The sequence below is a fragment of the Aricia agestis genome, chromosome 4, assembly GCF_905147365.1.
Source record: "Aricia agestis chromosome 4, ilAriAges1.1, whole genome shotgun sequence".
In the NCBI taxonomy this organism is placed as follows: domain Eukaryota; kingdom Metazoa; phylum Arthropoda; class Insecta; order Lepidoptera; family Lycaenidae; genus Aricia; species Aricia agestis.
The window spans coordinates 16433922-16460306 of record NC_056409.1 but is presented as its reverse complement, the minus strand read 5'-3'; the positions used below and the strand labels follow the sequence as shown (position 1 = coordinate 16460306).

Below are 26385 nucleotides of genomic sequence, written 5' to 3'. Positions count from 1 at the left end.
TCAATGTGTTAGTCTACTTAAATCATAATATCTAAAACAGTGCCTATCTCGAAACGCAAGTTTAAGGTAATATGCGTCTCTTTCAATTTACAAGGTAAAAAACAAAATTTTATGTGCATGTATAATTTTACATAATATTTTATTCTACTTTTCTATTATTAACCTTTTAGTTATTATGCATTTATGGCTGCAACTAAATTGGGACTTATTTTTCGAGACAAGCACTTTGAAATGAGACTCAGCTATTTACTACTTGAATATTTGAAGAGCAACATAAAAATCCCTTTTGCCACTTACTGAACAACTTACAATTGAACCAATGTCCAAAGATAGATGTCGCTTTTTCTTGGCCTTTTACTACTCAGCGTTTGAAAATTTAATGGTTGAACACTCGATTTTTAATCAGCGCCTATCATAGACGTTATAGACATAGCATGTCGAGGCAAAAAGCTTGGCCAAAAATTCCATTTCCGGATCCACTTTGGTATTGTATGGGACCATTTTAACATTTTAAATATTACAAGTAACTTTTTTGGCTTAAAGATTTTTCCTGTGAAATAGTTAACGTGGTGCCTTATAAATACAATTCTTTTGTATAGATGGCGCCTGTACTATACAGGTCTTGCATAGTACGCGCCAAGGATAAAAAAAGACAAGTGTAGCGAGAGCAGGCAACACAGTCGGGTGACGGTTGCTAGGTGACGGACTGTGAGGGATAGGAACTTGGTTCTTGGCGATATTGTATGTTTTGTAACCATTTCTAATTTACACTTTGTGGATTCTGTGGTAATAAACGATTGCACTGCATTACACTGGCGCCCAACGTGGGGCTATGATGTAGCGAGTAGGCAACACAGTCAGGTGACGGTTGCTAGGCGACGGACTGTGAGGGATCGGAACTTGGTTCTTGGCGATATTGTATGTTTTGTAACCATTTCTAATTTACACTTTGTGGATTCTGTGGTAATAAACGATTGCACTGCATTACACAAGTAGTAAATAGCTGCGCGGGAAAATTAAAAGTTGTGATACATAAAGCGGTGTATCTATCGGGTAAGAAACACAAATCACTAAAATATAAATAATTTATACGCACGGCCACACGCAGAACATAGTCTAGGGGGCGTCCGATCAAAGAACAGTCTAAAACAATTTCTCACTCCCTGCCAATCACAGTAGCACGACACTAAGTAGCTTCACTACATTACCTACGAGCGGGGACCGACAAATGTTTAGTTATGATCAAATAAAGTCAGTAGGCCTACAACGAAACTGTTTTGAGACTCAAACAATCGGACAAGAATGTCGCGTCCTGCTCTAACAACGTCATTTAACGTTTGTTAGAGTGGGAGGCGGCATTCTCGTCCGATTATTTGAGTCTCAAAGTAGGTCTCAAAACAGTTTCATGGTACAAGCCCAGGTCACAGAATACAAAGAAATCCGTACATTGACGCTATCGTATTAGCCCATCTCTACGTCATACATGTCTCTTTTACTGAAGACCGACAATATTGCTAACGCTCTTCTAGAGCGTATTTGTTGAAATGCAAACGACAAAAAAGAGACGAGCGATCATTGTACGAATTTATACGTACAGTGACAGTAATTGAGCTAGTATATTATATGGTGCTTTTTAGTCCTACATAGTATTTGTCTCTTTTCACTGCAGTCATAGAGCTGAGAAAGACAACTTTCAACCTACATTACATTACAACAATAACTAATAGGCAAAGCACCGCGTCTGTTATTAGAAGTCGATTAATTAGTTATTTTTATTTTTAAATAAGTACACACATATACAATATACAATATATAGATTGAATACTGACCAAATTTCGCTATAAAATAAAATCAATATTAAATAATTTTAACGCCAATTTACTAGATATCCATAAAAATATAATATTATAATTCTAATAACCTTACCCTTTGTAAGAAATTCCATATTCAAACTCTGTGTAATCGCCGGTACATTTCTGATTTTATATTAATATTAAAATTGATTAACAATGAAATTGATTGCCCGGACCGTCTAGTTAACCTTTTATATACTTACCAACTAAACCACGCAGATTTAATCCACCACTGGCTGTCCCATGCTGCAACTCTAATAATTAATAATTATAGGGGTTACATAAAATTTAAAACTTTCGCGTTGCATTATATAATTAAAACTTATTAATCGAGACTTAACGCGACTTATTCTAGTAGTACCTAATACTACTACGAGTACATACTTTTTCTCGACGTTTCGGCCCTGGTCACGAGGCCCGAGGGGACTACGGCCACGGCCGTTGCAACACGGCCGAAACGTCGAGAAAAAGTATGTACTCGTAGTAGCATTACTACTAGGATTTAGTCGCGCTAAGTCCCGATTAATAAGTTTTAATTATAGGCGTAACACCTGCTTAGTGCAAGCTAGCAATGAATTTAACAATGTTTGTAAAAAAATCTCTTTTGATCCTCATACACTGCTGACCAAGAATGCGAGAGACAAACACAACCTTGACTTCTTTGATTAACCTTTTCTTTTGATTTGTAAATCTTATACTTTCTTAAGCATCTTTTTATTTGTAATTCAACCTTAACTTCCTTGAAAATTTTGGTTTATATCATTATTTAACTTTTAAATTACACAGATTTTTGTTTGTAAGTGTTAAAAAATCACGTTTGCTTGTGAGTCACTACCTTGCTAATGGAGAAAACCTGTCAATGCCTTTTTGTTTTTTAGTTTTTTTCTATTCTTTAGCTATTTAAGTAAAATTGTTGTTGGTTAAGGTTTTCTAATATAAAATAAAGAAATAGAAAACTCCTTTTATGGACTTTTGCGTCATCCTATAACAAACCGTTTCGAATTGAATATGAAAACTATGGAAATTATGGTGGATTACAAATTTTGTGTTCTTTAGAACAGTTCCATTTCCATTTTCTCAAGTAATTGTCTACAGGATAGTAGTGATTGTTGCGCGTGCACGCAAACCGTACGTTCATGCACGCCACAAATCACGTGTACACGCCAACTAAAATATCTACATAAAGTTGCAAAGACAATTTATCTAACTCATCGGTCCCCACTCATTTCCTACCATAACAACTTTCAACGCTTACATCTCGATCAATTTGATTAAATTTCCAAACATACACACACTAACTAAAAGCCTGAAACTAACAATTTTGAGACTACAATCAAATTTGTTCCTAAGAGTAGTAGTAAATAAGGTTTGTTTTCAAATTGATACACGATTGTTACTCTGTTATGACGGCGCGCTGGACGACATCTCTACGGGAGCCAGGACCTGTATCTGAAAAGAAAGAACACAAAAGAAACGTAAACATAATGTCCCCCAAATATTTTTGCGGCGCATGGCAGCATAAAATTCATCCAAATTAATTTTATTTATCGCTTTTTTAATAAAACAAAATTAACCACAAGATGACTGAAATAAGGACGCCATCTAGTGGTACAATGTTTTTATTCTTCATCACAAGAACATAAATAAATTCGACAAAAAATCGCACATTGATTTGATCTCTTAGAGCAGTCTTTCTCAAAGTGGGTGATAACGCCCCCTTGTGGGCGCTGAGGTCTGAAGACATGGGACCCAGAAAAAAATGGTGGTGTGTTGTATAGAGGCTTTGGGGGTGATTTATTTTATATGGATGCATTTTAAATTGAAACAATGAGGGGCGCTAAATCATAATTTGTTCTCAAAATGGGCAGTGGACAAAATAAGTTTGGGAACCCCTGTCTTAGAGTATTTAAATTAATTCCACTTTTTGCGAAGTACACAAGAGTGACTTGATGTCAAGGTTAATCTCTCAAATAAAATTAATTGCACTTGCGTGAATATAGGTCATCATTTTCACGAATACTTATAATATTGTCTAGTTATAATAGTCTTAACGGTATGTAATTGTCCTAGTTTTCGTATATGTACTATGAAGTATAATGACAATTTCATACAATCGAAATCAATGAGTTTCTTTAGTAACATAGAATATCATTGATCGAAATATACATCAAAAATACATCAAAAAACTAAAATCGTCAGAGCGATGACGTATCGACGATAAAGCAACAAGCGGGAGTCACAAATATTTTTGTAATATATTATTAACCGACTTCAAAAAAAGGAGGTTATCAATTCGACGCGTATGTATGTAATACTTCCAAAACAGTCCAGTTTTTTGTATACGTTAATCTATAGCAGCTTCTGAACAAATGTGCCAAGTGTGTTTATCTACCCAGGTAGCACAAAATTGCTGAGTAGCGTCTGTGGGCACGTTTTTTACATCGCCATTTGCTATGAAAAATTGATATATAAGCTTCTACTCAAGCTCTATATGACCAAATTGGGCACACTTTATGTAGCAAATTATTGCTATATAGAAACGATGTAAGTAGCTTTGCTAAGAAGTTTTTGTCATTTAGGTCGCTTTCACGTTACCAAAAAACATAGATAATAAAAATCTGAAATATATATAAACCTATAATGCTAAAGACCAACAAAGAGTGCGAGAAGAAAATCCTTTATGGAATCATAACAAGATGAAAAGAGAGAGGCAGTCTAATGAAAATTGTAACCACTTTTATGTGACATGTCGTCAAAAGTCCCTTTCGGTATTTCCAATATTCGTTTGTTATTTTTAATAAATATTATTATATTTAAAAGTAGTGACTTGTGCTGTAAGTGTTAGCAGTGTAAATCATAAGAATAATCCTGAAAAATATACATTTCACAGGTAGTTAATCTTCATGTCCTAATTGCTACGATGTGTTTATTTTTGCTATATTCTGTCTTTAGTTCTCTATTTCAAATAAAATATTGTGAATCCTCCCTTTTACTTTCATAATAATTCATAATAATTCAGTTAATCTTCATGTCCTAATTGCTAGGATGTGTTTATTTTTGCTATATTCTGGCTTTAGTTCTCTATTTCAAATAAAATATTGTGAATCCTCCCTTTTACTTTCATATTTTGCGTAACTAAAGGTACTATTGTTCTTATATTACACAAATTTTGAAGAAAGATTTTTCATCAAAATTTTTTACATATACGCTAGTGCTTGAATCAAATTTATCGATATGCTTATCGATATTTTACAATAACATGAAACTAAAATAAAAATCATTTACCTTTATATTTATCACCTTAAGCCCGGCCGCACATTATCCGAAATTTCTGATCAGAAAAATTCGGACGCCCGGCGGAACGCACTCTGTTCATACAACAAAATGTTGTTGTAGACCCATCATACTAAAAGAATTTGTATGAGCGGGGCGGTTGTGATCAGAAATTCGGATAATTTGCGGCCGGACTAAAAAGGACATATTATCTTATTTTAACTAATATAATATAGTATAGTATAATATAGCTAATATAATAGCTAATATAATTTAACTACTATAATATAGAGTGACTCTAAAACTAGAGGAATCTTTATATTTATATATCATAATCATATTTTGTTTTACAGATTCTCTCGAATCCCCGAATAAGAGGAAAATGGCTGAAATTAATTGGGCGTATTGGTTGGAATCCCAAGAAAAATTCAACAATATGTAGCAAACATTTCACTGAAATTTTTTAAAGAAAAAGTAATATAAATACTATTTTGGTTAAACGAGCTATCCCAACTTTATTTGTACCAGTAAGTTTGACATACTGTTGCACTTGTTACTGAAGCAATTATTAAAAATAAGCAATTATTGCTTTTTAGTTTATTTAAGATTATACTTAAATGAACTAAAAAGTATTTTGAAGTCGGTACCAGTCCTAAGTATATAAGTTGCAGTTATACCTATTCTGTCAGAGAACTGGCGATTAGTTAAGCTGGTACCGATTGCAAAATAATGAAGATTGAAAATAATTATAATAAAAAATAATATGATATTTTATGATATGTATTTAATTTAAGAATAAAATATAATATACTACGTGTGTTGTTTACTTTCAATTTAAGGGCTGATTTACCAGATACATTCTACCTGAGTAATAAATAAGTAACTTTATAATGTGTTATGTGTATATTATTTACCCCTATAAGAACCTCATGTCATAACATATCCGACGATTGAAAAATCATTTCAAAAGAAAATGTGTATCTACTTTTCAATCGTCACCTTTTTTTGCCAATTAAAATTTATGATACCTAATTTGAAATACAAATCAGTCAAAGTTGCATATTATTTATTTCTTATAGAAACTCAGGTAAAATAACTCGAACGGTCTATACTGTCGATAGCAAAATAGTATACTATCGATAGTAAAATATACATCACTAGCACACGCACACATTGACAGATCGAAAATGGTCACGCATTTTCGGGTTGTCAGGTGGTCTATTATACGACAGTATATATTAAGTCTATGGAAATATCACACGACTATAAATATAATATGGCGACTACAAAATTAAATGATTGTTAAAACATTGACGTATCACATATATTTTATGAAAATTGTTACTCGCCATAATATGAGCCTAATTTTATATGCAAATTAAGTTTTACTGTTAATGATCTATGAATTATAAGTAAATTTTTAATGCGCTTCTAATTTTCGATGGTTTCATAAATAGTATTAATAATTTAAACATATTTTTTAAATATTTTATTTTTTATTTGTCACTAAAAGCTGAAATTAAGTTTCCTGAAAGTCTCAATACCTATTCGGTTAACAAAAACCACTGTTAAAAACAATTTATTATTAGGCGTAACCGAAATTAAACGTTAAAATCGATAATTCATAAAATTAGCAAAAACTTTGACAGATTGCACTCCATCAAAACCAATTAAAGGTCTCTACACTAGCATATAATTCACCTTTCATGACTGTTTTTCTTATGAATGCTGAGTAATTTGCTTCAAAGCAAATTACTCAGCATTCATAAGAAAAACAGTCATGAAAGGTGAATTATATGGCGGTCAGCAATTATTAATAGCTTCTAGGCTATATTAATAACTTCTTTTCATATGAAAAGAAGTTATATAATTCACCTTTCATGACTGTTTTTCTTATGAATGCTATATAATTCACCTTTCATGACTGTTTTTCTTATGAATGCTGAGTAATTTGCTTTGAAACAAATTACTCAGCATTCATAAGAAAAACAGCCATGAAAGGTGAATTATATGGCGGTCAGCAAATATTAATAGCTACTAGGCTATATTAATAACTTCTTATTGGCGAAAAGCTGTATAGATGGAACTTACTTGGCTAGAAATTACTGTATTGGATCTTCCATATGACAGCTGTGTAAAAACGCTATATAGACGTAATTTTACACAGCTTTTAATGAAAAAATATAGTTGGCTATGTAATATGGCGCTATTTGGCTCTTTCTAATGTAAATCACCGCTACATCACTGCAATATGACCAAAAACGATATAAGCCAAATCTTACATAGCATTTGTGCTACCTGGGATATGTATATAGGTTTTTATGTTTGTGCACGCATATCTCCGGAACTACAAGTCCGATTTGAGTGATTCTTTTTTTGTTGTACTAGGTATTGTTCAACTTAGGGAATACTGACAATTTCATCAAAATCGGTTTTGTAGTTTTGAGATAGGGAATTTTAATTCTTAATTACGTGCAATTTGAAGTTGGTTTTATCTTTTTAATAAAATACTATTATGTTCTCAAAAGCTTGTTGCTTACCGGTCGCAAGATACGTCATCACCTAGGGGGAATAATTATTTCATAATACGATCAGAGAAGTTGATTCACAGGCTGATTGCAGAACTATGTAATTTGATCGGGTTGTGAGAAACCTAACCGACAGATCACGATTAACATTGAATTGATATAACTCCACCATATAACGTGGGTCCGCCAACTGCCTATGAATCAACATCCCTGATAGTACCATCGAAGAAATTGATTCATTGGCATTTGACGGACCTACCTCAATTGGTCGGATTGACTAAGTGACTAACGGGTCGATTTTAGTCACCCGGCAAGCAACCAGTCGACAGTAGTATTCGCAGCAAGCGATCGCTTGCGACTCAGCGTTTGCACGGTCGATTTTAGTCACCAGCCGCATGCCGCCATGGCCGCACGACTTTGGGGCTTGCGACTTTAGCCGCATGCGGTGTAGTCGAATTGCCATATAGACGGTCGATATTCGCCGTGCGGTGTACATCATGCGGAAAGCCGCATGATGTACACCGCCGCATGATGTACCACACGGGTGACTAAAGAGTCACCCGTGTAAATCGAGCATTAAGGTGAGTCATCATCTGTTGGCTGGTTTTGACATAACAAGACCGAATTACAGCTTGGCAAAAAAGAGTGTGTTTAAATGAGGGCGCGTTTCTTTTAATATAGGCAACCCTACGCTACGCTTTTGACACAATATATACTAGATTGGACAAGTAATGTAGTGTTGTCATAAATAAAAACTCTTAGTTTTAGCTGTCACCGAATCAGACACTTTTTTGGCAAGCTGTACGTAGGTCCGCCATCTGCCTACAAACCAACACTGATAGTACATACCTTGTTCTTCTGCTGCGCGTGTTGCGCGACGAAGACGTCGGCAATGTCGAGCGCGCGCTCGTCCAGCACGCGCTCGTCGAGCACCGCCTCCAGCGCCGCCGCCAGCTCCGAGCTTTCCGCGAACGACGACCCGCCCTCCGCTGTAATAAGAGTATTAGTATTATTAACGCCTCCGTGGTCTAGTGGTTAGAGCGCGGCCCTCGATTCCGAAGGTCGTGGGTTCGAATCCCGCGTTGGAAACATGTTATTTCCAAGTTTGGTTAGGACAATACAGGCTGATTGTCTGACAAGTAAGATGATCCATGCATCGGATAGGCATGTAAGAAGTCGGTCCTGCGCCTGATCTCTTGCCAGTCGTGTCGGTCTTCCGTCCACTAGGTTATGAGAGTGAAAGGAAGAGAGAGTGCCTCTTGTGTACTGCGCACACACTCGGGCACTATAAAACTACTCCTGCGTAACAGGCCCGGTTTCAATGAAACTGGCCACCGTCATCGAAACCGGTGTGGGGAGTATTATTTTTAGTATTATACTGACAGGGCCGGCCCTACCATAGGGCGAACTGAGTAGGTGCTCAAGGCGTGTATCAACATAAATAAAAATTAAAACAAACAAACCTGTGTTGAAAAACTCAGTGAAGGCTTCGTCCGGCATTTGACCAAGAACAGACGGATCCAAAATGTCATCTGGCGGCACCTGACCAACTTCTGTAGAAAAAAATTTTTTTTTTAAGACCGATAGTAAAACAGATGTTTGTTTACTGAATAGAGAATATTATATCGAGGGGTGAAAGGCTAATGGATTTAAGCGACATTTTTGTAACTTTACAGGAGAGCGTTTTAAAGTTTTTAAAATCAGAAAAAAATTCGTAGAAATTCAGTTTTTTGTTTAATTTAGATTCCAAGTATACAGTTCTTTTCGTAATTAAATCCTTTATCACATGTTTTAGTTTTAAGTCAATAGAATAAAGGGTTACAGAAATAAATGTCAATTGAGTTAAAAATGCTTATTTGTTTATTTTTTTAGAGTAAGGATAAAGGACTTAAGTTACGCTTCGCCTAGATTTTAGGGTAAAGCTAAATGATTTAAGGTACAACTGTTATTATAATAAGTGGGTAGCTAAAGGATTCAAGAAGGTAGCTATAGTAATTTTCGAGTAAAGCCAATAGATTGAACTACATATCTACGGCTGCAACAGATTACGTCTAATAGGCTGAAAGATAAATTCAATCCTATTTTAGGTGCAGGATAAGTGACTTAAGCCACGGTCAACTTTTTAATGTGATTGACCTAAATCCTCAAAAAAATTAATTTTATTTGAGATTGGTCGTTGAAACCTTAACAAAAACTTCACCACATCAAAATTGCAGAATATTTAACGAGAGTTTTCCATGATGTTAGACGAGAATAAAATAAATAAAAGTAAGTATTGAAAAAGGAGTGTTTATTAAAAACTACAGAGATTGACTAATAACTTATTATTGACTAATGACTTATTATTTTAGCATAAGTAACTGAAAAGATTTTTTCAGTTACTTATGCTAAAATAATAAGTCATTAATGAAGTAATTATTAGTTCTTGATCTGTACGTAGAAGATTTGGATTTCTTTCGTTTCACTTCTTGTGATGATGACATAGCCACTATCCAATCTTTTTTACCTTAAGGTGATAATCCCCAAAAGAAATTGAAAATATTTCTTCTTTTTTCTTCGCCAATTTCTCCACAATTGTGTCCACATTTTTTTCCATAACAAGGGTTAGGCTTTAATTCCTTTTTATTGACCACATCTCCATTTTTTTTAATGTAACTTTGACCTGTACCTTTGAGCTCCTTCCTTTGTTTCTTTTTATTAATTCGCTTCTTTTTCAAACCTACCTCACCTACTTTGCCATCTTCGGAGATTACTTTTTTCTTCTTTTTTGTTGGGGCGTCATTTTTAGTAGAAGATGAATCACTATCATCAGCCGTTTCCTTCCAGGATGAAGAGTCCCAAACAAAATCTTCTTCTTCAGAAAGAAAATCCACGTAACTTTTGTTCATGGCCTTGCGTGCATTTCTCTTCTGCTTTTTCTTAGCCTCAGGTGAAATTAATATCTCATTATTTTCTTGACACATGTCTTCTTCCTCTAAAGATTTCCGCATAATATCCATTTCTTTTTCTGGTATAATATCTGTTAATGTTGACTGAAGATTAAACTCACTAATTTCCGATTCTAGATTATTGTCCTGAAAAAAAAGATGTTTTTATATAGCAAATCTACAAAATTATTCTATAAAATAAAATATTAATATAAACTACAAAATAAAATAATTATCTAATTATAATTTATGGATTCCATTATTTATTTGAGAATAATCTATCACTACCTTTTGTTCTTCGGCTATACAATTATTTTCAATAATTAATTCACGACCACTCTCATTTCCTTGCGGCAGTGAAACGTTTTCAACCTAGAAAGTAATAAAAAAAATATTTATAATTACAGTCAATTTAACTAATGACCATGGTACAAGCTTTACTTAGTTCTTAGTTCGTTAACTCTTTATTTAATACCTCAGTCACAAGTTCCAGGAATTGCTATTGTATTCTATTGTTGTCGCGATCACCGGTGCTCGCGCGGGGCCTGAAAGATTAACAAAGGCTTTATAAAAGACATGTAATTTGTAAAACATACCTCAACATCTTGTTCATACCTCAACATCGTGTTTCAATCACTACTTCAGAGCAAATCAGCTTACTAGTATCATCAAGTTCTGCGTTCAAGCTTTTATTCCCAATTTCTTCATTTTCTTTAATTTTTCCGAGTTCCTATAATTAAAATAAAATAAATACTTCTGCTTCATTCTCAAGTTTAAAATATATCTTACTAGATGACGCGCGCAACTCCGTTGCGCCAAAATTAGTTTATCGCGCGGTAACCGTACATTTTTCCAGGTTAAAAAGTATCCTATGTCCTTTCCCGGGACTCAAAAGTATCTTCATACCAAATTTCAGCCAAATCGGTTCAGCGGTTTGGGCGTGAAGAGGTAACAGACAGACAGACACACAGATGTACAGACAGACAGACACACTTTCGCATTTAAAATATTAGTATATTATAGTATGGATTTGAAAAGTGCCAGCTATAAGTAATAAATTTAAATCATAGAATTTTAAATACCAACCTTAGGAATCGGTGTTGCATAATTTGCTTCAGGAGTAAAGAGCTTTCTGCATACAGTTTTATTAAGATATTGTCTTGAATGTATTATGGCTACGTCTTTATCTTGTTTGTTGTAGGACTGACTTCCTAAGATTGTTACATCAGAAGCATGTGAACTCTCCTCCTTTCTTTTTTTCGATTTTGCTATCGCATTTGCGATTTCTTTTTTAAAAAACGAGCTTCTTTGTGAGTCCATCTTATTACTTAAAAGAAAACAATAGGGTCGTAATAAATAATCATTTTAAACTAAACAAATCGCTCAAATCAGGATGTTCATGAAAACATTTAGGTACCTACCAATATTTTTTAACAAATTACACATGATTCAATTAGAATTTCTTAAAAATATAGTTTATCAGGTGCATTGCATTTTGTTTTGTGTTTAAATAACAATATTTAATAAACTACATGGGAAAACATGGAATTCAAAATCTTACTTACCAACAGTTTTCCTGTGCGCAGCTCCAGAAAATCGCACACGACCGTTTCGGCACTAACTGAAGCGCCGCGCGTGAGCGCATGCCTACTATTCGCTAGAAGTGTTAAGGTAACACTAAGAAATTTAGGTAGGTCTTAAACGACATCGACTTACGGTGTCATAGGAAAATATGCTTGCTTTAACATACATCTCTTGCTCATTATAGGAAAGGAAAACTGATTTAAGCAACCGCTTTTTATTTAAATTAAAGGTCACATTTATCTCAAACGACCTTCGGTCTCAAATTTCCAAAAAATACTATTTACTTCATGTCACTGTACGACATAGAATAAAGCAAAGCTAAATGACTCAAGCTACAAACTTGTTTAGATTTTGCTGCAGGCTATTTGATTCAAGCGACATTTACCTAATATTTTAATGGAGAGTTAATTGCATCAAGCGACATGCTGAACGTTTTTTTTGTGGCACGCCAATCGATTTAAGTGACATGAGTTTGTTTATTATGATGCAAGCTAAATGATGTAACCAACCAAGTATTTAAGTTATAGAAACGGGAATAAAGCTTTAACCAAACATTTAAGTTTAAAAGTGGAAAAGGATAAAAGACTCAAGTAACTACCTAGGTATCATAACGTGGCTTAAGTCATCCATGTTATAAAAAAGATATATTTTTGTGTCGCTTGAGGTAGTAGCCTAATGTAAAAACTGGGCCAAATCTATTTGCCTTAACCGCCAAAAAATTGCTCTGATCGTCATGAAACCTGGCTCAAAAGACGCAGAAAAATTTGCTGATTCCGAATATATATATAACTCAATATCGCACACAGTGTCGCTTAAAGCCATTAGCCTTTCACCCCTCGATATGGACTTTCTTATATTTTGATAGGAAATGAGTTATTTCGATACCGGGTAACCGAATAAATATGTGACGTCCGCCTATAGAATTTCGAAAATATTGGAAATATTAAATTTGCATTTAATCACTAATTTACAAGACAAAGAAGTGTACCCTACACTGAGTATACAAGTGTAAAAGTGATTCAATGTTTTATCCTTGTCTGACAAGCGATTTTTATAACATATTAGAGTAGGACAAACATTGTGTTAGTATAATGTCGGTAATACAGTGCAGCTCTTTATTGGTTAAAAATATTGAACAAAAGCAAGTGTATTAGTAAAAGAGAAGTGAACATTATATTTAAATACATAATACTTTTTAATTTAATATAATACTTTGCAACAGAGTTTCAAGTGATTTAGCAAACCTACCAACCAAAGTGAAAAATTATAAAAAACATACAAAAAAATTTACCTAATTCGTGTGAATTATTTGCTGACATGTATTCGCTCTCGCTAAGCGCTCCGACCGCCGTGTCTTCCGAACTGTCGTATGTTGAAGAGTTCGAACACACGTTTATCTCTGAAACACAACATTTATTTATAAGCTTTAATTTAGAAATATGAACACATTATTATTTTAAAAAATTATACAACACAACAAACATTTATATAATTATTGTATAATAATGTTTTTATTAGTAAGACGGATAGACTATCTGGTTTTTATCAATTGATTTGCACTGAAACATCAGTTATGTTCAACGCATCAACCGACCACATTATCTAATTAACACAACTTCGTGTGGACACTTGATGATTCGCCTCTAACAAAATCAAAATGTAATATTTTAATGCAGAATGAATTTTGTACAAATATATTCTGAAACTAGATGTCCCGCGCGGCTTTAGGAATTAGGAATTTTACAGAAACCGTACATTTTCCGATAAAAAATAGCTTATGTCCCTACTCGCTTCACTTGGTCTACTCTATATCTGTGCCAAATATTGCCATAAAAATTGCTCCAGTAGTTTGTAATTTCTAATATTTCCCCCGTTTTTTCCACATTTTCCTGCGTTTCTTCGGTCGTATTAGTCTTAGCTTAGCGTGATAATATATAGCCTTTAGTCTTACTCGATAAATGAGCTATCTAACACTGAAATAAGTTTTTAAATCGGACACGTAGTTCCTGAGATTAACGTGTTCAAGCAAACATACTTACTTTTCAAGTTTATAATATTAGGTAGGTATAATTTTTTTCAATTATCGCTTGACTCTCTCGAGTCTCGATCTAAAAGACTTTGAAAAGTACCAATAACAGGGTCATTATAGGCTCATAAGTCATAACCATGGGACGATGCATGGTATAATATGGTAGTGATGATGATGATGATGATGATGAATGTAATTTTCACAGTAGCATATGCTTTCCGTTCCTAAAACAACGCTGAAACTCCCAAACTTGTATCTATAAAGAATCAGGAGTTCTCTCAGCGCCTTCCGAACCACGGTATACCAGGTATACCTCGGTGCAAAATCTTACTTGTTGGTAGCGTATGCTTAGAATACTTCTCACGAAACCGAAGTCACCACATGTTTCTCTATAAATTTTGAGGAGTTCCCTCGATTACTTATGGATCCTTCATCAGATCACCACTTTTGTGAATATAATACCAAATTAGGATGATACCCTATATACCAAAAGAAAAATTTTGAAAATGGGTAACAAACGGCGGAGTAATCGTTGAACATAAGAAAACGAACATAACACCTCCCCCACTTTGAAAGTCGGTTAAAATTGTAGCCTATGTGTTATTCTGATGTATAAGCTATGTTATTGTAAGGTTTCATTCAAATCCGTTCAGTAGTTTTTGCGTGAAAGAGTAACAAACATCCATACATCCACACATCCACACATCCATACATCCATACATCCATACATCCATACATCCAAACAAACTTTCGCCTTTATATTATTAGTAGGATTCAAGTTTCAGCAAATCATATAACGGATACCACTCATAAGATACGTAAATTTTACAATTTATATTTAACCCACAGAAACTTATGTCAATATTTACTTATCGGTATAATTTTACAAAGTAGTTTACAAAGATAATATCTCATTTAATAACAAATATAAATTATTTATATCTTAGAGCAAACGAGCCATGTAATGGTAATGTGTTTTAGCGCAGGCGCATCATCAGTCAGGATGGCCGAGCGGTCTAAGGCGCCAGACTCAAGGTTCCCTTGCCTACTCAGTAGGTGCGAGTTGTTCTGGTCCTCTCTGAGGGCGTGGGTTCGAATCCCACTTCTGACATATTTTTTTTCTATTTTGCAATGATTGTTTTTTAAGCTCTACTCTACTAACCTTTATCATCATCAAGACAGCTCCGCTTATTGATTAAAATAAATGTTTCAGTAATTTTTAAACATTAACATAATGATATTATATTTCCTCATGTAAACAAAGTTACACAATGGATCACCTACACAAGGTTTTGTTTTCTGTTGCTTCTGTTCATTACGATAATCCGATTTCAAATGGAGATTATCAAAACTCAAAAGTACGTGAGGAATAGTTTTGTATGCACAATAAACACAAACCTATCACGCTAATAGTGCTCGGCAATCATCATAAATAATTTTAATGGAAAGAAGATGATCAAGCTGCTTAGTTTCCTTTTCAGTCGAAGTTCTTTTCACACAGTTTTAGTTCACATTATCATCAAAAAATAAGTGTGTTGAGCGTCACTAGCAGTATCAGCAAGTATTTTACCAGCTAGCGAGTGTTCGTGCGTCGGCGGTGGAGGCAGGCGTGCACGGGGCGGCGACGCGCGGCGCGGCACGAGGCGGCGGCGGCGCTTGGGGCGGCGTGGGCGCGGCCGCGACTCCCCCGTCCACGTGCGCTTACGCACACACTTCGCCGGCTTGCTCTCGCGGGCTAGCATCTCGTAGTTGTCCTGAAAAGGTTTTTGTGATTGTGATGATTAAGTTTCATTAGAAAAATATGTCGCTCTTATAAATTATTTATATTATTTCCACTCGCATCTAAGAGTTAGTTAAGTTAACTCGTATTAAGTTCAACGTGCAGGTAGCGACAAGGTTTTGTGAAACGCGACAATTATTATTTATTACACACATTGGCGCGTGCGTGATGTGCGAAAGATAGTGTCGCCCGTACTAACCTAACTTCCAATCTGTCATTGTATTTGTATTGAGATCAAAACCTACTCGTTTCCAGGCATGTTCAGCACACAACGGCGTCTGATCTTGCAGCGGCAGCAGCGGCTGCTTACAGCGGTCTCCGCCGGCGAACACCGCGGCGCACGCTGCGTACAGTCGCTGTTCTGGTGCGTGCGTGACGTGCGACAGGCAGTGTCGCCCGCAAGGCACGGGTGGCTTTAGGCAGCGCTCCTCCGCGCATATGTCAGCCGTCTCCTTCGACCGACCGCTCTCGCCGCCCGACCAACCGCTCTCCCTGAAATTTTAAATAAAGTTGTTTCGCTCGAAAGTAACACTGTTTTCTGACTGACTCAGACTACGTAGTCTTTTTTTGTTAAGGAGTATTTTTTTAAATATAATATAATATGGCGCACAGAACGCATTATAATGCTACCTAGTTTTCTCTATGAGTTTCTTGCGCAATTCCATCGCGATAACCTGAATTTTACCACTTTGTAAACTATTACAAAGTGGTAAAATTCAGGTTTAATTTGCAACAATTGGCAAAATGTACAACACGCATAGCTGCACCAGCCCCTTTAGCAGAGCCACAGTAGAAATGCAAAAGAAAAGAAACACTGTGGAGATAAAGTAAAGGTATTAGTGCTCAGTAAGAAGAAAGAAGAAGAACATTCTTTATTTTGACGTTTATTATTGTATTTTTTCTGGAGCAAAGGACTTGTTTCCAGCTCCCAATAAATTAAAAAAAAAATAAAGGTAACGTTCCACAGTGTGATAAAAACCTCGATTTTGTTTCACAACGGTTTTCTTTCAAAATACTATAGTTGATAGCTATATAAACATTAGAGTAAAACTCCGAGATCGATATTGTTTGTAGTTATTTTTTAAAGAGTGTCAATGTTAGCGTTTTTCCGGGTAAAAAATTTGCATAAAAATTAATAAAAAAAAACTAATCAAGTAATTAACATTAATTTTGTTTACACCAATTGAACAAGCACTTAATACTTTACTTTTTCTCCGAATTTGGTTAACCTACTGTGATCAAGTAGGGAGATATTAATTTATTTAGTAATTTTAGTTTTTTATTTTTAATTTCGCGATTAGATCGAATTAGAAAAAGTTTTAAGCATGAAACGATAGTGTGAGTAATCCTTTATCAATGTTATCAAAAATCGTATTTATATTTTTTTTTATTAAAATTCGATTTTTTTGTACTGTGCGTTCCGATCTTTACGGCGGCTAACCGCGACCGACAAAAATTAAAATAAAATCCTGCTTATTATTACTCTTATCCTGCATATTATTTTAATTGTTTTGACTAGTCTATGTCATAAAGTGCCATTTTATTTGATTTTTTGTCGGTCTCGGTTAGCCGCGGTAAAGATCGGAACGGAACCTTCAGTTCATGTCCAGTGTTTCTATACTTTCGCATTTCTACTGTGGCCATGCTAAAGATGTTTTAGGGTTCCGTACTCAAAGGGTAAAAACGGGACCCTATTACTGAGACTTTGATGTCTGTCCGTCTGTCTGTCTCCAGGCTGTATCTCAAGAACCGCTATAGCTAGACTTTTGAAATTTTTACAAATTGTGTATTTCTGTTGCCGCTATAACAAATACTAAAAACGAAATAAAATAAATATTCAAGGGGGCTTCCATACAACAAACATGATTTTTTCGGCCTTTTTTGCTCTATACCAACCCTTAAAAGTCCTTTATGATATGTGTACTTTAATATTTAACTAGCTATTTGACCGAGCTTTGCTCGGTATTCTATAAAACATGAATAAAATGTCATTTTCTAATAATGGTTCCTAGCTAGATCGATTTATCGCCCCAGAAAACCCCTATATACTAAATTTCATGTAAATCTTTGGAGCCGATTCCGAGATTCCAATTATATATTTATATACAAGAATTGCTCGTTTAAAGATATAAGATATATAAAATTCTCGTGTCACAATGTTAGTCACCGTACTCCTACGAAACGGCTTTACTGATTTTAACCAAATTTTATATGCATATTCAGTGGGTCTGAGAATCGGCTACTGGGTACTTTTTATATTGATAAGTGCATTTGTTAAATAAATAATAGTAAATTATTACAACTCGAGACTGACGGCGACAATTGTTTGTGCGACGGGATAGCGATGGACGTTGAAATGGTGACATACTTATTTAGTCACTTCAATAAAATAATGTGGCTGAAATACTTTATATGGCAAAGCAATATTTGCCGGGACAGATAGTTTAATTATACTATTGTTAAAATAAAATAACAATTGAAGGGAAGGGAATCCCATACAAAAAAAACACAATTTTTGCCTGTTACTCTATAACGGTACAGAACCCTTCGTGCGCGAGTCCGACTCGCACTTGGTCGATTATTTATTTCTATTAATTAAATATACCTTAGCTTTCTCCTCTCCTTTACGCTCAGTAATGACGTCATTCCTCTCATGGCCAGCAAATGGTTAGTAGTTGTTGTCGAGAGCCGGCCAGACGCATTATGGGTGTTAATTTGTTTCTGAAATTGTATTATAATTATTTTAATAAGGAATGTTAATTAAGGGTTCCCAGAATTTAGATCCTGTCACAATCCCAAATAATTTCTAACATAACTTAAATTAAGTGACATTTTAAACTATTATTACGTAACAAAATACTGAAATTATGTATTTATATTTAATTACAAAGGTGACTTTAATAAATTTATTATTAGTTAATTTTAATGATATAAGGCCACTGCAAGATAAAATCTTTGATAGCCAAGATATATAGCCAAGAGCTAAAGTTGCGTAAATATAAGACATTAAGATTAAATCTTTCTAAAACTATCATAATGCTTAGTATTTAATTAACTTTATTAATTTCAAGAATAATGTTTTTTGTATTACCTTATTAGGAACCAGCCGAGTTCCATTTTCGAAATATTGGTTGTGGAACCCTAAAAAAATGATGTGAGAAAAAGTTAACCTTGATTAAAGTGGCAAGGGTGTGCTGCACTTTGTGGCCCTTTGTTAAGTTGAGTGAGGTCGCTATTCTCGCCACGTGCCTCCTCATCGCAGCCCTGCGTAGCTCCAGCCTCGCCCCGCGGGACTCCGCCGCACTCTCCTCAACACACATCGCACCAAAGCCTGATTCTGCAAATAATATTTAGAATCAGAATAATTCATTTCCGGAAATTGGTACATTCAATAGGCTACTTGACCTACTTTTTATCTTCATGCTAATTGCTTCTTAATCATTCATTTTCACAAAAAAAAATTAATATTTTACACAGTAGAAACCCATAAAAATGTTGATTGAAAAATATGCCTTATAAATGGCGCCGAAAACACTGTCCGCCATAGTGTGATGTCATACGTTTTGTATTTTAAACTCTCTTGAACATTTTTTTATGTGCTAAATGTACGAGTCTAGAAGTACCCAAAAATTATAAAAGAATTAAACAAGAAATTAGAAATCATTTGTAATGTTGAAAACTTTTGGAGAAAAGTTTTGGCCATTCCATTTCCCGTCTACAATAAATGGAGATATATTATATAAAACTGATGTTTTATTAGAATTATTCAAGAAAATATATTTTACAAATCTTTCTAAGCTTATTCTTATTATTTATGTACAAATTAACTTACATATTATAACGAGCGCGATAAATAAAAGATATTAAATTACGAGTGTGATGACGTCACATCCAAATCGGAAGTACCGCAAAAGCGTTTTCGTCAGTACAAATCATATTTTTATAAAATAATATTTTTAAATCGACTTTATTTTTCAATCATAAGCTTTTATTTGATGATAAGGGTGAAATACGGTTTCCTAGGCCAAGTTCTACTAGAAATATGTATTTGTCCAATGAAATTGAATATAGGTCAAGTAGCCTAAAACTGTGATTTTTTTTTATTACTCTTTTTTATTTACAGAGTAAATTAAAATAATATTAGCCTAGTGACAACTTATGTGGATAAAACCATTAGCACAAAGTCAAAAATATCAACATACTAATCCATTTTATACTTAAAAAATCTTACCAAACTCTGGCATATTATCATCATCACTGCTGCTACTTTCCAACTGTCTAAATGCATTGGGTTTTTTATCATCAAGGGGCCCACAATTGAATAAATCTTCACCAGGAGCATGCCATATGTGATTGGGTACGGCCAGCGCTCTACGCTGTGATGGTATCCGCTGCAAGGACTCGTGCACAGTCGGCCCTCTACCACGTTTGGATTTTGGTTGTGATGATTTCACTATAAATTTTAAAATAAAAATTCAGCACGTTACAAAATATAAATTACATTATTTTCTTATAGACCAGGAGATGGTGTCACAAAATTCATGCCCCCTTACTCATAAACATTGTATAAGCTTTGAATAGTTATACAGTGTTCTTTTCCTGTCACACAAGTGACATTTTTAATTGGATTGAAGAAGACAAAACACTGTATAACTTTCAAAGCTTATACAGCGTTTATTAGTAAGGGGGTTGGTCATTTGTACCAGTATGGCGGTTCTTCGGGAGTCTAATTACGTAAAGGCAAAAAAGAAGAGTGGTAGAGCCATGCTTCGGCACGAATGGGCCGGCTCAACCGGAGAAATACCACTCATAAAAAACCGGCGTGAAACAGCGCTTGTGCTGTGTTTCGCCGAGTGAGTTTACCGGAGGGCGGAGGCCCTACCCTTTTCCCTTCCCTACCCTCCCCTATTCCCTTCCTTACCTCCCCTACCCTGTAATCCTATTCGCTCTTAAAAGGCCAGAAACGCACCTGCAGCTCTTCTGATGTTGCGTGTGCCCATGGGCGACGGAAGTTGCTTTCTATCAGGTGACCCGTTTGCTCGTTTGCCCCCTTAGTTCATAAAAAAAAGAAAAAAAAAAAGGTAAATGATGGTCATAGCGCTCGCACTGGCGGCCCTTATGCGTGGGCGTTAATCGAACGCGTCCGATAAATAACGAGTGTCGAACGATTTGTGCCACAAAAATGCTTGTATTTTCAGATAGACGAAAAAAAGAAGTAGGCGGTAGCGTAATGCCGTAGGTACTTGTACTGCCCGCCATACCGACGCGAATGCATTAATTTAAATAAAACAATTGAACCATTTGTACGAGGCTAATTTTTGCATAGCTAATCATCGTCGAGTAGCCATTCACAAAAATCACCTTGCCATACTTTTCCGACGGTTCCCAATGGCCGCCATACCACTGCAAAGGAATGATTTTTATTTTTTCGCCAAACGATTTGTACCAGTATGGCATTTGAATTTTTTTGGAAAGTATTTGACAAAATGTGACCGTTATTATTTTTCCCATACTTCTAGTAGGAGGAAAAGTGCTGCCATACTTCAAATACTTATTCATTTGACACGTTTTGAAAAAACGACTATAAAATACGTAAAATCATTTTTTACCATACAATGATGCCATGAGCATCATTGTATTCTCGTCATTTGGATGCAATATATTTGCATGTTCCCGCAAATATAATATTATTTATGAAAATTTTGCTATTAAAACGTTAAAAAAATATAAAAGAAGGGCCACTGCAAGGATAATATTTTATAAAATATTGTTTTTTTTACAAAAAATTACGAATGAAAAGTAACTTGAAACGGAACGGATTTCAAAACACCAATCAGCGTTCAGTGACGTCACACTTAAAAACGATCAAAATGCCTCCATTTTGAGCGTTTTGATCGTTTTTGTTTTGAGCGTTTTGATCAGGTGGGGCCATTGTCAATAATTGTCAAACAGTAGTGACGTCATACAGACTATAGATACGTATTGGCGCCAAAATTTAAATCGACAATTTTAAACCGCATTTTTTGCAGTAAATTCCAGTGTTTTAATTTTTTTAATAAACTTGTGGTCTATTCTACATGGAGTTCTTTAAAAAAAAAACACCACGTAACCACGGGGCGGATGACTGTCGGACATGAGCAAAAAAGTGATAAAAATTTGACGATTTGTACCAGTATGGCATTAGAATATTTGGAAATAATAAGATAAATGTGACCATTATAATATATGCTATACTAGTAGTAGAGGAAAAAAGTGGCGCCATATTTGAAAAACTTTGACTTACGAATAAAATCTTAGGATTTTGAAAAAATATTGTTCACATTCGCCACCTCCCACAGGTATGACCACAGAAATGGATATAGTTTGAACCGCCATGTCGCTCCAATTTGTATGAACACGAGCGTGTCACTTTTTTCATACCTACTGTGACGTCACAAGAGCGATTTAGTGATGGGAATACCCGTACGCGCGGAATCGATTCGAAGGCATCGCCGCGCCCCGTCTCTTTTGCCACTTTAATAGGTATATCGATTTTTTAATCGATTTTTAATATAGAGAGGAACGATAAATCTAAAGATACGTGCTTGCCAGGACAGCTAGTAATATATCATATTATTCTAAACTAAATCACTAAACAGGAACATAAATACATATTACATAAAATATAATTACCGAGTCACAAAATATCCCAAAGCGAACATTATCATTCCTCTGTTTCATGTCTGTTTCGAAAATCTATTGATTAGAATCGAGAATATGTACAACACTATTTGCTTCATTTGACAGAAAAATGAGCATATTGACTGTACCTTGAAACTAAGCGATGAGTGAAAGTATCGATTGTTTTATTTCCATTGCACGCTCAATAGCGGACAAACAGAATGGGCTCTATAATTTTCTAACTAAAGCGGCAATGTATTATGAATCATGCGGTACACACGCAGTTACGTAGATTTCATGGTAAAAACTATAACCACCCACGATTAACATTAAATAATTGATTTTAAAATAAAGGACACATGATTTAATAATAAAATTACTTACCAATGAAAAGAAACATATCCACTATTTAGACCAACGTTTCTAGTCGAATTTCCACAGCCCAATACGGCACAATTAGACATTTTTAGAATTCCGATTGACGTCCGATTCCGATAACGGTGGAGCGCAGACTAAAGAACAGACTTTCGAAATTTTGACATTGTACAATGTTTGGGAACGCGATGGCACGCGAAGCACATACACATGGCAGTTCTAACTATATCCATTTCTGTGGGTATGGCATTATCAGACTTCTATTTATGATCATACAGGGAACTGTTAAAACAAGTTTCAGGGTGGTACAAACCGTTTGGCGAAAAAAAAAACATCACTCCTTTGCAGTGGTAAGGCGGCCATTGGGAACTGTCGGAAAAGTATGGCAAGGTGATTTTCGTGAATGGCTACTCGATGATGATTAGCTATGCAAAAATTTGCCTGGTACAAATAGTTCAATTGTTTTATTTAAATTAATGCATTCGCGTCGGTATGGCGGGCGGTAAGCCACACCTGACAAGTACCTATGGCATTACGCTACCGCCAATTTTTTTTTTTCGACTATCTGAAAATACAAGCATTTTTGTGGAACAAATCGTTCGACACTCGTTATTTATCCGACGCGTTCGATTAACGCCCACGCGTTTGGGTCGCCAGTGCAAGTGCTATAACCGTCATTGTCCTTTTTGCCTTTACATAATTAAGACTCCTGAAAAACCGCCATACTGGTACAAATGACCAAGAATTTTGTGTCACCATCTGTGGGTGTAATATTAATAAGTAAAAGCTAATTGGGTTTAATGAAAATACCTGCTTGCTTTTTTGCTCCAGCCTTTACAGGTGTTATGGTTTGTGGTTCAGTTTTTATTTCAACACTTGGGGAAGCCAATTCGCATAAACCTTGTTCTCGCTTAAATACATCCAAGAAAGTTTCCTGATTCAGTTTTGAAGAAACATTTTTGTCATTATTTATTAAGCCATTGTTTACGCCCGCTTCGCTAGAAGGTGGCAGTATGGTTTGACTCTTTGGGCTGTGCAGTCCACTGCGAGAGACATCGGGACCTTTAATTGATCTTAATAAATCTGCATTTACATGATTTTGCACCTTAATTTTTTGGATCTTGACATTAGATTTCTTTGTTTCGTTAATTGAAGACTGATTTAATTGCAATGGTGAATAGTGCCCATTCTTCAAATTAATTTTATCATCTTTGACATCACCATTAGAGATACATTGCAGCAAATCAATTTCCTTATTTGGACTCTCTAAATATTTTGTCTTCACATCGACATTATCTGGGAAGACAAAGTTCTCTTCTGTATGGCCCACAGTAATTTCACCGGCCACTACGTCAGAGTCATTGAAGGTATATAAATCATTTGAGTCAATTTTAAATTTAGTGTGAAAGAAATTGTCACTAAAGTGGGGCAAATAAGTTTGTTCATCTCCTGAGCTATCATGAATGAATATATTCATGTCACTTTTACATGCTCCAGGAACACTATCCACTGCCATTTTATACTGTGTGGCGCAACTAGTCTCGGATATACTTTGGGGAATACCGCTAAAACTGTAAAACATATTATATTATGTACTATTCTTGTAACTGAACTGTGCATTTGATTATTTTACAACACGGTACACTTACCCCACATTTTCGGAAGAGCTCAAATAAGACATAATGTGTTCATTTTACAACTTACAGATACAAACAATTATTACAATGAAATTAACTAATTTTTAGTTGGTCCCATTGATTCATACTGAAACAAAACGTAAATTCTGAGTGAAAGCTATGGATATCATTCGAAATACATTTGTACAACAGGAAATTACTGCAAATAATAAGATTTTAAGATAAAACTATATATAAAACGCAGAAAAACACATTGACAGATGTCAAACAAAGTATTAAAATAACAGTATTTTTGCGTTTAATGTTCACTGGATCTTTAATTTAGGGAAAGCAAAGTGTAAGTTTATATATGTTTATAGAATACAATCATTTTATAAATAGATATCTACAAACAAAAACAAGCAACAAATTTTTAAATAATCAAAAAAATTACATGAAATTTTCGAAGATGTCGGTTGCATTTTATGACATATAATCCTTCGTAACTGAAATTAATAGCAAAATGTTTTAATAAACACAATAATTTAATAAGAAATTTAATTAAAATCGTAATTACTGCACAAAAGTTTTAATAACATCAAATGATTGACAGAAATAAGCAAATGGCAGACTCTGACATTTGGCACAGATAAAAAATTTCCACAGACTATAAATATATATTTTTTTAATTTTTAATGTACAGTAAACTAACAGTCATTGAAAGAAAGAAAGAAAGAAAGAAAAATAAATTTATTTGGTATTTAGCATCTTACAAAAATAATTCTTAACTACTAATACTATCCTATGTAATACCAAATTGGTTCCCATTCAGCAATGTTGCGAACGGATCCGCAACGCTGATTTTCAAATTTGACCATTGGACACCTAAGGATTTTTTTTTTACAGAAATAGCTGTTAAATACTTCGCATAAAATAGAAATAGATATTAAATTTGTATTCATAAATTATCTAACTTAAGATATGCGAATATAAAATGCAATGGTTTCTCAGTTTATATTGATTTTTTTGGTAAAAACTGAATGGTAGGTAAAAAACAGTCATGGCCCATGGGACGGAATCATAGTAGTTGGGACACCCAAAACGAGTAGTTGGACAAGCAAAATTTGATTGAAATTTGGTTAAAATTGATATTGTAACTAGTAAACATTCTCATCATCACCCTAAGGTTGGCTGGTAGAGAATGCCACTAGGCATTAAGCCCGCCTATGTAAATGATGTTGAATGAAGAATTTAAATAAATATGTGAAGTGTTTAAATAAATAAATAAATAAACATTATATATTTTTATTATTTATTGCAAAATAAGGTATTTTAATTAAATATATTTCGACACTGGAAAGGAAAAGTCGCTGAAGCGCCATTTTGTTCACATAGAGTTAAGCTATGGCGGTTAAGCGAAAAGGTCGTCTGGTTATTTCAATAAAGATATTGTTAAGTCAAAAGTGTCTACTGATAAGAGGAAATTGCTGCGTTTTAATCATTTTTACCTGTATATTTTTTTAGTTTCTGTGATGTCAGATATTTTAATCGAATATAGATAGCATTTATTGAAGTGACAATAGCGAAGATAATGCTAAATTCAAGACTTTATAAATGGACTTCAGACATTGAATACTGTATCACCCAAGTAACAAAGTTCTCCTATAGTCACAAATAGCACATTCTCACATTTGAGGCATTCTTTGACCATTCATATGGTTTATTATTTAGCGGAACCACAAAACTCAACAATATCTAGC

General features: G+C 34.6%; 1 protein-coding gene, 1 long non-coding RNA gene and 1 other non-coding gene across 3 annotated transcripts; 1 reads left to right on the top strand and 2 right to left on the bottom strand.

The window, feature by feature from the left end:
* Window positions 1-2774: 2774 nt before the first annotated feature.
* LOC121726487 lies at window positions 2775-25185 on the bottom strand. Its single transcript, XM_042113876.1, has 12 exons — window positions 25080-25185; window positions 24659-24773; window positions 23820-24580; window positions 20206-20427; window positions 19145-19311; window positions 18580-18695; window positions 16220-16466; window positions 15765-15948; window positions 13457-13564; window positions 9118-9207; window positions 8504-8643; window positions 2775-3302 (listed from the first exon to the last, which is right to left on the bottom strand). The coding sequence occupies exons 2-12, from the start codon at window positions 24688-24690 to the stop codon at window positions 3255-3257; spliced, it is 2115 nt and encodes a 704-aa protein (XP_041969810.1). The 5' UTR covers window positions 24691-24773; window positions 25080-25185; the 3' UTR covers window positions 2775-3254.
* LOC121726490 lies at window positions 11174-12577 on the bottom strand. The gene is made up of 3 exons (XR_006035542.1): window positions 12147-12577; window positions 11668-11908; window positions 11174-11311 (listed from the first exon to the last, which is right to left on the bottom strand). It is a non-coding gene; the product is annotated as an uncharacterized LOC121726490 (long non-coding RNA).
* Trnal-caa lies at window positions 15192-15305 on the top strand. Its single transcript has 2 exons — window positions 15192-15229; window positions 15261-15305. It is a non-coding gene; the product is annotated as a tRNA-Leu (tRNA).
* Window positions 25186-26385: the final 1200 nt, after the last annotated feature.